Source organism: Mesitornis unicolor, unplaced genomic scaffold (assembly GCF_000695765.1).
Source record: "Mesitornis unicolor isolate BGI_N332 unplaced genomic scaffold, ASM69576v1 scaffold15419, whole genome shotgun sequence".
NCBI classification, from domain to species: Eukaryota; Metazoa; Chordata; class Aves; order Mesitornithiformes; family Mesitornithidae; genus Mesitornis; species Mesitornis unicolor.
Window position 1 is genome coordinate 29700 of NW_010208096.1, and position 15814 is coordinate 45513.

Genomic DNA, 15814 nt, shown 5'->3' on the forward strand with positions numbered 1-15814 from the left:
GGCAAATTGATATCCCATTTACCTGGACAACTTTTATATACCCATGCAGGTTTTTGTTTGTTTTTGTTTTACAGGTATAAACACCTACACAAGATGGACAGTGACACTGTGGACTTAGCACTGTTGATTATTTTTACAAACTCTGGTGACATGTCCTTTCTCCAGTCTTTTATTTTCCAGAGACAGTAAGTCTTGTCTCTCTCATAATTCCCCATCCAAAAATGCCAGATTAAACAGCAAATTTCAAAAAGTAACAGTCAATAATTCTACATGGGAACAACAGCACCTAACACGCCATTCAGGACAGAGACTCGGCACAATTCCAGCTTCCCCTGGAGATGGAGTTTTTTTGTTTGTTTGGGTTTTTTGGTGGCTTTTTTTTGCATTTTATGGCATAAGGGGCAAGAGAAAAGGCATCAGACAAGTATGGATCCACTGCACCTAAGGCTGACATATAACTGACCAGTCACCTACATCCCACGGACTTAAAGGTCTTAAAACCTAGAGGAGTTGGAGGAAACCATTTGGTGGACTATAGCAGACTCTGGGGTAACCATAGATGGTGGCAAGCTCTCTTTTTTCCTTGCCAGGTGGCTAAAAGGATAGGTTATACACCCATATTCTACAGTGATGTCCAAATCCTTCTTCTGCATGTTGTTGGATTACACGTCAACCTTCTGAGAATTAATTTTAGTTTAGCAAGTATCAGTTGACTCAGCTGCTGGGAGGAAGACAACTAAGATTTGGAGCTTTTAGTTGGATTGCTAATTCAGAAATTTGTTCTGATTTCAGTAATTGGTATATCAGCCTGCTCATAACAATGCTTCTTGCATTGGTCTTGCAGGGTGCAGGGGAGTAAAGACTGGGAAAAAAACAGCCAGTCCCTGGAGGTTTGAATCCATACAGTCTGAGTAATGCTAAATAAACACATTCCTTATTTCCTTTAGTAACTAGAAGAAATGGTATCCGAAGAAGTTTTCACCATCATCCTTCTTTTCCTAGTGTTAATGATGGCTTGCCAACATCCACTATACTTTAAAGCCTCAGACTGATGCTTTTTTCAAGAGCAGCAAGAAAAAAGAGATCTGAGAGAAAAAGGAATTTGCCAGTGTTTACAGGATTAAGAGGACCAACTTCTGAAGTTGTCACATCAGCCAGTGTCTCTCAGTGAAGTCAGTCATTTCATCCACAGGGATATAACACAACTTAGATCCCTCTATACTTATTCATGAGCTGGCACTTCTGGAGTTTATCAGCTGTTCAAAGAGTCAGGAGAGACTGGAGGGAATTTAAACCTGGCTCCCAGAAACTCTGGCTTCACCTGAGGCCTTTCCTGTCATAATAAAGTCAGGATCTCATGCCACTAAGTATGCTTTCTTCTGCACAAAAAACCCCTCACTTGTTCCCCCCTCTCCCCATCCCCTCTTATTCTTTAGCCTCTTCAACAGAAATCATAAGTAAGCTAAAGCAAACGAGCTATGCTCATCCTCGACTAAAAGTGACCATGCTGAAGAAAAGCCCATGTAGAGTTGAATCTGGTGAGAAACATCAAAAGAAAAAAGGAATGCTTCTACTTACACCTCAGCAGTGAAATGTAGCCTAGATAAATGCCATCCCAGTGCTGAAGGGGGCAGGAGACCTGATGACAAAGAATATAAAAAAGGCCAATGTACTCAGTGCTCTTGTCCACTTTACTAATAAATAGCAGCCTTCATGAATCTCAGGTTTCAATGACTACAGAAAAGGATCATGGCAAAGAAGGCTCACTCTGAATGGAGAAGGATCAGGTTAAGGAACACTTAAACAGTCCAGACATGTACAAGTTTTGATAGGATATACCCAGGAAAAACTATGGGGGGCCTGCCAATGTCACTGCAAGGCCACTCGCAATTGTCTTTAAAAGGTCGTGGCATTTGAGGACTGGAAGTAAACAAGTATCACTCCTATCTCCAAGATGGGCAAGAAGGAGGATCTGGGGAACTACAAACTGATCAGCCACACCTCTATTCCTGGGGAAGGTGATGGTGCAAGTGATTCTGCAAACCATTGCCAAATGTGTTAGGGATAAACAGATGATTGGATGGACAGTTATGATGAGGGAATCTTGGTTCATGAAGTTCAGCAAACAAGTCCTGCACCTGGGCAAAAGAGCTCCAGGCACCAGGACAGGCTGTGCCTCAACTGGCTGAAGAAGCAGCTTGTCAGAGAAGGATGTGGCATCCTGGTGGTCATCAAGTTGACCTCGAGCCAGCAACATGCCCTTGTGGCAAAGAAAGCCAATGGCCACCTGAGCTGCTTTAGAAGTATGGCCAGCAGATTGAGGGAGGTGATCTTTCCCTGCTCCTCAGCCCTGGTGACATACATCTGGGTCAGTGTCTAGCTCTGGGGTCCCTCGTTCAAAAGAGATGTAAACATGCTGAAGAGAGTCCACTGAAGGGACACAAAGATGATGAAAAATTAGAGCATTCTTCACACTAGGAGGGGCTGAGAGAGCTGGGAGTGTTCAGCCTAGAGGAGAGAAGGATCAGAGGGGTATTACTGATGTATGAATTGCTAATATGAAGTTGGGTCAGAACTCTTCTCAGTGGTGCTTCATGAAAGGACAAGAGGCAATGAACACAAAATGACATACAGGAAATCTCCCTTAAACATAAGAAAAAGCTTCTGTACTGTGAGAGTGATTAAACACTAGAACAGACTGCCCAGAGGGCTTCTGGAGGCTCTGCAGATATCTGCAGATACTCAGAACCTGACCAGAGTCAAGTCCTAGGAAAACTGCTCTATATGATCCTGCTCTAAGTAGGGGCTGGACCAGATGATCTTCAAGGGTGCCTGTTAGCCTCAATTATCCTATGATTCTGTGAAGATTTAGGCAGCAGGCAGCACCCTTGTAAGACCTGTACAAGTCGTAAAGCTCTCCATAGTACAGTAGGACAATTCAGCCCTCCATACATCAATGTGCACCTCTAAGACAAACCAGAAACTTACAGTGTTATCTAGCTGGCTGTCTATGGAATCACATGTGCCATCACTTACTTTGTTTGGCTTAGCATTCAGATCCTGTATGCTCCACTTACAGTTCAGAGAAATTAAAAATACATACAGAAGGAAGACCGCTTGTGAAAGATTATAGCTGGCTTTGCTTCACAAGTTCCTCCACTGGCAAAGGAAGTAGGTCTGGCTTGTAACTCTAGTGCCACCATACAAAAAAGGCCTGTCCACAATTAAGATAAAAACCTTACTGAGCCTAGTGTAATGCCACTGGGATTACCATCTCTCTCTTTCCATACTTTCCTCTAATTCCCTCAAACAGACTTATTTTGGCTTGAAAGTCTCCATGTTTTCACTTTGGCCAGAAGCAACGCTTTTTTGATAGGTTCAGCCAAATCTGTTATTTTTTAGCTCTCCACTTTTGTGCAAGTCTAAATTACTCCCAAACAAAAGTAGTTCCAGAAATAAGCTCTGACTGTGAAACATTTTCAACAGAATATAGAGGGAGTTCATCTGATCTGTTAAAATGTAGTAAAAGCATAAAATATGCTGGATCTAATGATCAAATATATTGAAGTTCAAATTGCTACATGCAATTCCACATAAGAAACCAACATTACAGCCATGCAGCTGTGTTAAGACCTGGGAAGAGACAGGAACATTTTTTGCACAATGTATTACACATCTCTAAACCACATCAATCTACTTGGAATATAAAATAAATCATCAATCTTTTCTGATTTTCCCTAATTTAAAATAGAAAGACTAGTTTAAATAACAAGAGGGGGTGTTTGTAATACCACAGTCACGCACAAATCATGACCTTTTTTGGGTGTTACTGATGATAAAAGTATTTTCTTTCAATTATGTTTGGTTAATGGAAAAGACTGAAGTTTCCTTACAAAAAGCCTAGCCCTTTTAAAAATAAAAAACATAGGGTGAAAAAATCTGGAAAGAAACAGCTAAAAATCTTCTCCCGCTTCTAACCTGGAGACCCTTCAATATTCTACTACCATTTTCACACAGCCTCTTCCTGAAGTTTTTCAGCTACTGCTCGGAGATAGTTTTTTCACTGATGCCCAGAAGATGGAAAAGCACAATGCAGTAATGATTTAGTCTCATTTTTATTGCCTTTCTTTTTCTCCTCTTCTTCTACAGCTCATTCTAACCTGCCTCATGCAAGCACCTTCCCTGAACCTTTTACCAGTAATTAGCAACAGTACAATACTCAAGTGATACTAAAAACTGAACACAAGAAATTTGTTCATCTTCACTGTTTGTTGGCATAAAAATAAAACTTCTACATAATTATCACATACAGCAATCTGAATAATCAAAAGACTAAACTAGCTTTCTGGAAAACAATAAAAGCCTGCACTAGTATTTGTAATAAGCACTCAGTAAACCTACAAACTTTGTAGAAATGGATCTGTTTTCTGCATTATATCCTGTGATGTTACTTCTCATTTATACAATTAATATGAAACAATTTTTTTTAAAAAGTGAAACTCCTGTGCAGTCAAACCACAGGATAATGAGGAACTGTGCTGCTAAAAGTGGGAAGCTGGCACTGAACTTCGAGCAGAGCTATTTGAAAGAGCAGATGAGAACAGAGGACAGAGTGGTATCAAAGCCAGAGTGCAATTAGAGACAATTTCTAAGTCGATCTGAAGTCTCCAGAGAAGACAGTAAACCTGTCTCGATTCAAAAGTATGATGGAAAAGCATGAGAAAAGCACACCTGGTGACTGGAGATCAAGCCATGTGCACATAGCCATAGAGCAGAGGTATTCATATAGGCCCAAGGCTCCAGGCAGTGTTGCAGTACAGCAGTGTTGGGTGGATCCTAACTCTGCTCTACTGGAAGAGGTAATCAGTGGAGAAAGAAGGGGCAACTGGGAAAAAAGAAAATAAGAAGGAGGGAAGGAGGAAAGCAAGAATCTAAGACCTAGGAAGGGTTCTAGGACTGTCATGAAGGTTGAGCATAAGAGAGATTGGGTAAGACAGGGATCTCTCCTGCTCTGGCAGCGCTTCTGCGCTCTGGGGCAAGGCTATGCACACTGATGACAGTGAGGACAGTCTAGGGGAGGAGAGTGCGAAGAGAAGGAAATTGATGGGAGGGGCGACAGATGGTACTTAAAGACACGTGATTTGTCCAGTGCAGCCGCTGTGAGGCAGGGTTTGTGTGCAAGGAAGGGAAGAGGCTCTCTTCTGTCAAAGGATCCTGCTCCAGGGACAGGGCAGATTCAGAGTGACATTTGCATCCACATCCATCCATTTCCATGGGCTGCTCATTGTTCAGTTGTGACCCAGTAACTGGAGCCCCAACATCTGTGACTAGCCTCCTGACAGAAGACTAACTACCTGCAACTGACACCACTGGCATGCAGGGCTAACACATGTCCTTGCCAGGAACATCAGTCCAGCAGGGGCAAGCGTGATCAGAACAACGTCAGCAGTGGAGCACAGCAAAGCCCTGGTCTTAGCTTAAAGACAGACATGACCAAAATCAACAAAACCTGCACCTGCTTCACTGTACTTCATGACAGGGAGTTGTGCAGAGCAGTGATGTTACAGGAAGATAGCACGTTACAATCTTCATGCATGCCTGAACAGACGTTATCAGCCACCTTCCGTTACCTCCCTGCCCTCATACACAGGGCTCTTGTTAGGATAAGTTTGAAACCACAACTCTCTGCTGCAAGTGAGAAGACTCTCAAAGACTTCAAATACCAATCCTTTGAGTATTTAAGTAAATACTTTCCTTGCCTTGTGTAGATCTTCTATCCTCATTAAAGCAGTAATCATTGAGACCGGAAAACACCACATGGATCCTGACACCAGTTTCAGCTCTCCCCCTTTCCCAAGGCCCATATGGTTCATGGTCGAGGGGATGTGATACTTCTCTGGGAATTAGCACCTGCCTTTTCAAACACAGATACTCACTTTTTCCCTTCCTTGGAGCTAGCACAAAGGATGGGAGTCATGGCAAACCAATCCTGTTTATGCCCTCCACCCAGCCGTAGTTTGAAGTGTGGGTGTTAACCTCACTGAGTTGGATGTGCCACTGGATATGCCTATAGATTACTGCTGGCTGCTAAGAGACAGAAAACAGAGTAGGTTTTCCCCAGCCAGGCCCAGTTAATGCTCTGCTTCAAAATAATGGCAGGCACAATTTCCTTGTAGTTGTGGAAGCACAGTGAAAGAGGTAAGGAGCTGCAGCAGGAAGAGAAAGGTGAAAGTGTGCCTTGCCTCTTCACTTGCATCTACTGAGTCCCTAAGAGTCACATAATTTGCGTGTTATTATTTTGGATGTGTTCTTGAAAGGTTTATTCAAGCACTGGTGCAACCTCTGACTTTTCATCTCAGCTCCCTATTTCTCCTGCCCTTCTGCCATGCTTGGCCAGACCATAAACACGTAGGCTGTTCCTTTTGTGTATGCGCTGTACTTGGTTCAGTGTCTTTGGCTATGCTCATAACAAATAAGCCTGTAACCAGTAAATATTGCAGTCAATGCATACGCTGTGAGCTCTTTGCATACTGAAGAAAAACAGCCTCCTACACTAAAAAAGTTTTCCTACTAGGGTACAACTCTCAGAGCAAAGCTGTGTTCTGTGCCTACCACAGTGAAAGTACTGACCCGTCTTTAAACTGAGGCCAAGCATTTCTAAAAAGCTTCTAACAGATGTAGGAAGAATGTGTTCAGGTTGAAGGACACCTCAATCACATACCAGCTCCAAATGCAAAGAAGAAACTTTTGTCTGGGTACTCGTCCAGCAGGTCCTTCACCCTCCTGCCCATTCGCTCATTTCGCTTGTAGATGAGCTCCTGACGGAAGTAGCTGTCTATCTCTTGGGCAGTAATACGTTCATGGGCTGGAAGTGTAGCATTAATGAAATTTGGGACCTAAGGTAGAAAAAAAATGTCTTCATGAAAGGGGCATTTATTTCACAGGCAGCAATCATGCACAGGCATTTTGCTCCATCACTGAATGTGGTAATCACCTTGTCTCTCAAGGCACATCCAGCAAGACAAAACCCAAATAAAGTTTAAAAATGACTTAGCAAATTTCTAATAATGCACAGTGTTTCATTTCTCTCAACATACCATTTCATAAGCCAGTTAGCTGAATTTTTTGATGCAAAGTCAACAAATACTCTCGGTTTGCCACACTGAGGATCCCAAATCCTGATTGCTCGGCTGAAGAAAGTAAATATTTGCTCCTGGCTATCTTTAGCTACATACCTCTTCCTTAAATTGCCACAGGTATGACATAACTATAATGATAATTACACTCTTCTAAAAGACACTGACTGGTATCAGAGCCCTCAGGCTGCCAAAGAATAACTGTGCAATTTGAACTAGTTAACAAAAACATCCCCAAACTTTCCAAAAGAAAGAGGGTCAGATCTGTCAGGAAATAAAGTATTACCACCTCGAGTTCCTCTGTCCTCAAGGTATTTTTTTAAATAGTGGCTTTCTCTCCTGGGCCCCCAGGACAGCTGTGGCTGCACACTACCCTCACCGCTTCAGTGGAGAGAAACATGGGCCTGGAGTTGCAGCCATCCCGACTTCTTGACAAGTAGCTTTGGGCATTGCAGGTATGGGAAAAAGCCTGCAAGTGGTGGTTTCTGAGGAGCAGAGCCACAAAGCCAGGTGCTTTCCCTTGCAAGGTTACAGCAGCTGAAGAGGGTCTGAAGGCATGCAGACTCAGCTTCGCTGTGAGGGAGAGTGCCCTGCAGTGGAGCCCCTCATGTAAGTAAAGAATAGTTGCTCCCTCAGAGACACGCAGGTCTCTGCAAGAGCTGTTCTCTTTAAGGACCTAAGGCAACGTCAGCTGTCTGCAGTTTGTAACACCTCAGTTGAATATTGATGCAGCATCTGTATGCTCTTACAGTGCTGGCCTCTTTTGAGAAGCATTTTGAAATCTATGGACAAAGTGCACTGTGTACAAGCTAAGCAGTGTTAACAACCAGGTTGCCTGCACCTGCAGGCTGAAGGGTGTGCAGGACAGGAAGGTTAACAATACGTGTGCAAAGCTCAGTGCCATAGAAGCAAGTGTTAGTATGACAGTACTTCCAGCTCTGCAGCACTGTACATATAACACTGTATATATAACTGCTGTATATAACAAAAGGACAAAGGAAAATTGTTATTCAGCAGGGAAAGCCCAGGTACCAACACCCATTTATTCAGAACTGTGAGGTTAGAGCCCATGTTTTCATTGATGTGCATGAATTGCCAGGCAGTACCTCACAGATAAGAATAGAGTGGCCTGACGTCTCAGTCTGAGGTTAGCTAATCTAACAGCCCAAACAGGCCAAACTGGTCCCTGCTGGGCATTTTCTTGTGGTTTAAAGATCAGAGCATTGCATACCACTGTGCTACTTAGGAAATCGTCTCCATAAACCAAGTCTGTGAGGCCTCAGAAGGTTTTCTTTTCCTTAACATTTGATCTAAATCTACCTTTTCTTTTGTTTCACTCCATTTCTCCTCTTTAGGCTAGCCCACAGTACACAATCATACTGATAGGGGACTTTAAAAAGCTTGCAACTTGCCCAGTCTCACAGAAGCGTCGAAGTCACGAGTGTATTTCTGTCACTATTTGCACAAAAAAGCCTGCTGCTGCTTTCTTTTGGCGCTAAGTTCACTCATACCTAAGCTAGCATAATTCCACAGGATCCTTAAGAAAATAAAGGATTAACTCATAGAGATTTGACGCTAAAGCAAACATGGCACTTATACAAAAGTGAAAGCCAGGTGTGGCTTCACTGCTTGTGAGCAGCAAGACAGGGGTGAGGTGGTGCAGAATCCTGGGACAGGAGGTGCAGGAAAGAGGACACGCCAGGAAGCCCAAGATGTGACCTCAGCCTTTGCCTGCAAAGGGCCTGCCTGAGGAGAGATGCGCGTGAGACACGGGTTAGCACTATGGGGACATGTGCGTAGTACAAGGGCTGCGGTGGCAAGACTCACTTGAGAAGTGTCATGGTTGAAGATGATGGAGCTGAGGTCCCCACAGTTGTAATGCTTGATAAGGTCTTCTGTCGTATAGGGGATCTGGAAACTGCCTGCTCGGAGGCTCTCCTGCTGCAAGAGAGTCTGATTCAAAGCAAAGACCACCTGAGGGAGGGGGAGAGGGAGGAAAAGACAGAGTTCCTGGTGAGTTCTTGTCTTGCCCCTTGAGAAGGTCACAGACACACAGCCATCTGCTGAGGGCTCTCTGAAGCTGCTCCTGCTCCAAGCGCAGCAGTCCATGTGTTGCCAACCCATGCCTCCTCCAGGTCTGCAGGTACTCACACCTCGAGTCCCATGGACCTGCCTCACAGGGAACTGACTCACCACACCTAGCTCCAGGAGGTTTTGCCCATGATGTGAATAATACAGAAGATACAAAGAGGCAGACTGAAATAAGGGCAATCTTGTTCCCCTAGCTGATGGTCTGTCTGACCACCATAGAGTCCTAGGGCCTGACAGGCCCCTATGCCCACAGCAACTCAGCCACCTACCTAAATTAAGCATGGCTTCTCCTCATTTGCCCTTTCTTCCTCACCTACAAAGAACATTAGTGCTGTCGTTTCATGCTTCATGCCTCCTTCTCCCACACACTCAGTTTATTTCAGGCAGGAATGGCTCTCTGGAGGAGACCAGGGAAGGATGCCGGCTGCCGGGGGACGCGGGTGGCCACCTTCCTCACAGGTCTGAGGGCAGTGGCACTGCAGCAGCCCAGCACACTCCCCTGACTGACTGCCTCCACAGGCACAGGGGCTGCTGCTGCCTTTGCTCCTCCTCCTTGGCGTTCACCTGGGAAGGCAAGCATGCCCATTCTCTTCTCCTCAAGCTGAACCAGGATGGCTACCACAACTCCTACTCCCAGGGAGCCTGTCTCGTTAGCGGAGAGGGAGGAGATCAGCAGAGGTTTGTCCTCCAGGTGTTGCTGCTTCCCCACCTGCAGCACAGCGTGGCTCTCACAGAGAGAGTGGGCCTCAGGGCCTGGCTCAGAGAGACCTGTGGCTCTAGCTGCCTCCTGCCTGAGGTACGCACACCCCATGAGGATGACCACCACTTAAAAGACACAAGAGAGCAGTTTGGAAGAACACTTGACAAGGGCCTCTGGAGCCAAACATGCAATGCAGCACCACTACACCTCTCCCTTGCTGCTCCAGCAAGCAGCCACTGAGCCTCAGAAAGGCAGGGAGCCAAGGAAGAACTTGGGGCAGAAACTCCCCAGGCTGAGCACGAGACACCAGTGGGCACACTGGTGGGGCACAGAGCTGGCTGCTTGCCTGTGCAGACACAGCTCTCCATCGGCGAGTGGCAAGCCAAACACTGCCATCTCTCCTGAACACACTGCTTACTCAAGCCACCGCTGGTTTGTAGACCAAGCCTAGAGAACTGTAACAAGCCTTTCTACTACTACTAGCTGATTTGTTTTTCTTTTTTTTTATTATTTCTAAAGGAACTAAGCTGAGAGATACTGCTGAGGTCTTGAAACACAATTCAAAGTTTTTCTTGGGAGGGTTATTTTCCAGGCACTGGTGACTCTCTGCAGCCTGATGAGGGCTCTATGCAATTAAGTCATCCTAGATCTTTACCTCAAACAGCATCAAATGCACTCTCAAGCTGGAGGTATTCGTCAACACCACGAAACTCACACACATGTAAGAATACTCTTAATATACTGAGATTACATGAACCAAATCTTGGGATTACCAAGGGCAGGACAGATGTGGGAACAAACAGGTGCAATTTGCTCACCCTCAACACAACAATCCATCAGATTGCACAGAAAGGTGCAAATCCCACCAAACTTGAAATCATGCTGTCCCCACTACAGCTAGAGCTGCCCATCTGGATCCAAAGCATGGTATATTTAAGCGAATATGAAAGCACATAACTTAGCATTAGTTCTGGCAGGGTGTTAATGAATACCAACATTCACTCCCATTTCGGATTTTTAAAAAAGGGCAAGAATTCACTTTGTTGGTACAAACTGCATCTGATTAAAAGAATACCTGCAGGCAGACACTTAGGAAAGTTACATCAAACTAACCAGCGGCCATCTTGCAAAGGACCTCTGTTTAATTTGGAAGTAAATTAAACAAAAACAAATTGAAACCACTTCATGTCTGAACAAAAGTTTGAATGCAGGCTGAGGTTTATTGCACTCTGAAGCCATTATTTTCCATTTGTTTGGCTTCACATCTCACACAGAGAAGCCCTAATAGATGTTAATGACCAGATGATATTCACTGAGAGACAAGCCAAATCCATGCTGAAAATGTGGGGTTTCTACAGCCAGGACTGCTAGGTCATGCCAGGAAAATCTTGTACACACTATCAGTCCAGCCAAAAGCACTTCCATGAGAATGGCTTATTTTGTAAGTTACTTGACTACCATAACAGCATCCACTTGGACAATTTATCATTAAGGCAATATGGTCTTTTCTAGACTCTGCAGCCTCTGAAACAGTGATCAGCCAGTGTCTGTCCACAGAGCAGGAATAAAACCTGTGACAGTCTCCTGAGCAGGTCAGGTAGCTCAGTCTCAGTGTAGAGTAAGCACATCAAAGAGGGTTTGCAATCTTTGCCATCTGATTTTTATCCAGACACAACCCAGGAGAGGGTAACCATCTTCTGTGAAGAAAACACCAGCCTGCTGGGCAAGACGTGAGAACAAAGCAAATCTTCCTTTTTCCGCTGTACTCCCACAGCCTGCACTCCTGCTGTTGCTTGCTCTGCATGACACCCTCTGATCCATGCACATCTCTTCCCTCCTTCCTTGCATTGTGTTTCAGGTGAACAGATTCAGTCTATTCTCCAAACAGAGCTGGCCTGAACCACAGCAGCCATGTTGAGCCCCACAGGCGTCTTCCTTCCTTGTGCCCACCCACTGGCTATAAGAAACTAGCACACAGTAAACTGCAAACAGCTAAATAAATCTGTCTCAAGAGCATGGTTCAAAACTGCAGTTACCACACACATTTATACAAGAATAGAACCAACTCACCCCTCCTCCCGTCTAACTTTGCTGCTGGTATGACATAAAGCTGTCCTGGTGAGGCAGCTCTGGAAGCTTTCTGGTCTTTGCTAAGCGTGACTCTTTATGGTGTTGAGGTGGGAGATTTGGTTGACACGTGAAGAAATCTCAGTATGGCTGCAGCTAAATGGCTGCACAGAAGACCTTTCACAATGAAGTGGTTTATGTTTCACCTCAAAGAACAAAAAAGTCTTCGAGCTCACTGCCCAAGACTCCTACACCCCATCCCAATCACAACTGCCTGTGGACAGAGCATCCAGCAGGCTGCCATGGACCTCACTGCCTGGTCAGTGGGTTTGTGTGGCACTACATGGGCCGTTTTTCTTTGGCATGGAGGACTACAGAGGGCTGTTCCCTACCAGGTCAGATATTCCCATGAGCAATGTCTTCCCTTATGTGGATCTAGACCTGGATCCTATCACTAAGAATAGCACCTGAGAGAGAAGTCACAGAAGAACCACCTGAAGCCTACCCAGAGAGGGGACTTCCACTTTGGCGTTGTGAGGGACAGAGGTGGTCTCAGCTCCTTTGATGACAACAGCAGCAGCTCAAGTCCCTCTGTACTATTCTCAACTACAGCCCAAGCACTTGAAGCGAGAAAAGTCAAGATACAACAGATAGGTAGAAATCAAAGAGCATCAGTGTCCTTGACAATTAGCCATCCCTAATGAGTTATGGTAATTCATGACATCAAGTTTTGCACAGCTGGAGGGCAGAAGATGCTGTTGGCAAAAATACTCTTTACATCAGCTGATCTGAAAAGAATGGTGGCATCTGCTGGAGGGGAATCATGGCACAACTACACCAGATTATGATTTGACATCAGTGCGTGTGTAGAGCCTCTCAAAGGAATGTGACAGCTTCTTTCAATTTCTGTATCACTCATAGTTTCTTGGAGGAATTGTAACTCTCCAGCAGAAAGAGAAGGCATATGGGGGTAAAGAAGGAGGAGATGTTTGCAGTACCAGGTGTTGCTTAAAGCTATGCCCTGGTGAGAAGGTTATCTTCAGTAAATAGTAATGGAAAAACACTGTCAGGACCTCAAGAGAAGGAAGATTCCTGAACCTGTTGTTCTTAAAAGATTTAATTTGCTGAGGTGGGTCTTGCTCAGAGGTTGATAACTCTTATCTCTCATTATCTCTCAAAGAAAACATTAGACTAGGTGCAAACTGATACTTAAGGAAGACCACAGCCATCAAACTCTGAAGATCGGATCTCAGTCTTGTTTACCAGATGTGAAAGGCTGAAGAACATTGTCGACAGAGCATAAGAAGCAGGGACCAGATCAGTAGTTGATCTGCAACTGCTATATTTGCTTGGCAAAAATACTCCTTGCCTTCCTAGCTCCCCATTAAATTCTGCAGTCCTTTCATTTCTAATGAGTCCAAAGAGTTATGAAGAAAACATAAAAGAAGGAAACATTGAAGAGAAATTTTCAGTTTTGCTTAGAAATCAAAACGAAGAATCTGGGCTGAGCTAAGCTCCTCCCAGAGGTGGTACAGAAAGTATGTATCTGTCTTCTGGGTACCTCTTGCATTGCACTGTTTTACTAATTCCAAAATCGTTCCTGTGTTGCAGTGCACAGAAATCACTCACATTCGCTGTCTCTGTATTCTTCCTTACTTCACACCTCCCTCCCCCCCAGCAACTCCATCCTACTCTGCTCCATTAAATGTATTCATACTAGCATCAAAGCATCTCCTGAAAAGAAGTATTCAGAGAACAAAAGTAACAAGTTTATTAGAAAGGGATTTTTTTCCTCCCACCTTCCATTTCCACTGTGATCTCTCTGTCTTCCCCCAAACCTCTCCCTTTTTGTACTGTGGAAAAAATCGATTAAGCTCTCTGGTATACATATTGCTGCAAGCCTCATTCTCCTCCTGGAGATTTCTTCAGCTGTCAGGAGACACTTGTCCCTTTTGCTAGCATTGTTGGAGTGGCCTGCTAGGCTAAGGGGGTAGGGAAAATGGGGTTAGAGCCCGGCAGATGCCTTTTTTGTCAAAGACAAAAGACCCCCTGCCATCCTCTCCACTTTTCAGCACTTTCAACCACATTGGATCAAAGTGCTATTCTGCATATGAAAGAAACCTGGCATTATGCGCCTCAAATTAGCCTATCGCCATCCCGCTAGCCTCCAAGTCTTCCCAACAAAAGCGCTCACATCTGTTCCATCATTTGCCTCATCTTCTGGTTTCTTTTTCTCTCCGCTAGAAGTTTTTGAGGGCCATTCAGCCTGTTGAATTACAGTCTGGGGGAGCATCTTCCTTGCTCTTGGATCGCTCAGCCGGACAATTTGCTTTTAATTGTCTTAAGGAATCATGGGCTGCTTTTGGGGCCTTCCCAGTGACTAACTGCATCCATTACGACTTCCATTCAGGCTCTTCGACCAATTCTTTCCCTCTTCCTCCTCCTTCTCAATAGCGTGTTTCTCTCCTTGCTGTTCACCTGGAGGAGACCATTGCTTCTCTGGTCCAGCAAATACTACTGCCCTAAATCAAAGTGAGCCTCAAATGAAAGGCATCATGGCTATGAAAGTCTATAATCTTCCTTTGTTATGGTAATGGTCCAGCAGGCCGTTCTGTATCTCCTTACATGTCTGGTGGCCATGCCACAGCTGCCTTAGAGGCAGAAAGCTGAGACTAGCATTTTCAGAGTGTGGAAACCTGAACCCACCTGCTATGAGGAGCTTTGCCAACACCAGCCTGCACAGACAGGCAGGAGAAGTCTCATTTTGGCAGGGGCTGAGGATACCAGCAGGAGATCTGACTCACCATCTGCAGCCTTCAGAGGACCCTAAGTCACTTTCAGGGCTATTTGACTAGATGGGATGCTCCAGATGAGATGGTCCCTGCAACAAGCTTCTGTAAAGAAGGAGAAAAACGAAGCAACTTCCCAAACTTGAATCACTTTTGTGAGAAAGATTGGATTCAGGTGTCTAGAAGAGACAGGTTATCCAAGGGACTTACCCAGAGGACAACAGATGAACAGTACAAGTCACTGAAACAAAAGGAAATGGAAACTATTCTAGGTTACCTGCATGCTACAAGTTTCCCATGGGCTTGGTTTTATTTATGTTTTTTGTTCTCAAAAGCCAGCATGGGAAGCAGAGGGAGCACCTCTTCTCTACCATGAACATCCAAGGCCCTTAGATGACACTCTGACTCAAATCAGACACACAGATGCTGACAGAGGTAAGAGCAGTGAAGAATTTAATCTCTGGTCTGCTGACAACAAACTCACCCAGGCACATCTGGTGCCAGATTCTTGCAGTGTGTCTTTCCACAACCAAACCCTGAAGGTTTTGGTTGTGATCTGAGATTTAAATGGAAATATACAAGCCAACTCTTTTCTGCCTAGGAGCTGTCAAAAAAAGGGACTTCACATAATTTATCAGGCACTTTTGAAGCAGTGAATGAATTTATCAGAGTAACATTGCTTACAGCACTGCTGGAAAAAGTGCAACTCATTTACTTGTAACAAACTGCATTAATATATAGCCTTTTGTCCAAGTAATTTACACTGATTTACAGGCTTGTATGTTTCTGCTGACAGCAGGAGAAATAAACACCCCACTATGTGCTGAATGTGGATAAGACCAGCAGTAGCATAGATTGTTCCCATTTCACAGGTCAGCTTGCAGTTCACAGCTGGACACCTCTGTGACCTTGCTGGGACTTGCTCCTGTCTTTCCATGGGGCCAATAGTGCAGCTGTTAACCTCCTGCTGCAGCTCATCCCTGAGAGCTCTCCATCTGAGTGCTCACTGGGACTTGTTCCCATGCTGCAGG

At 44.7% G+C, this 15814-nt stretch overlaps 1 protein-coding gene across 1 annotated transcript in view; it reads right to left on the bottom strand.

Annotated features, from left to right (window-relative positions):
- LOC104546868 (metalloprotease TIKI1-like) overlaps positions 1-11050 on the bottom strand; it is a 28843-nt gene extending 17793 nt beyond the window's left edge. The window contains exons 1-4 of the mRNA XM_010192370.1: positions 11041-11050; positions 9736-10052; positions 8964-9110; positions 6722-6896 (exon numbers count right to left, since the gene is read on the bottom strand). Coding sequence (XP_010190672.1) covers positions 6722-6896; positions 8964-9110; positions 9736-10052; positions 11041-11050 — 649 coding nt within the window. The remainder of the gene's footprint in view (positions 1-6721; positions 6897-8963; positions 9111-9735; positions 10053-11040) is intronic.
- Between the last annotated feature and the right edge of the window lie 4764 nt (positions 11051-15814).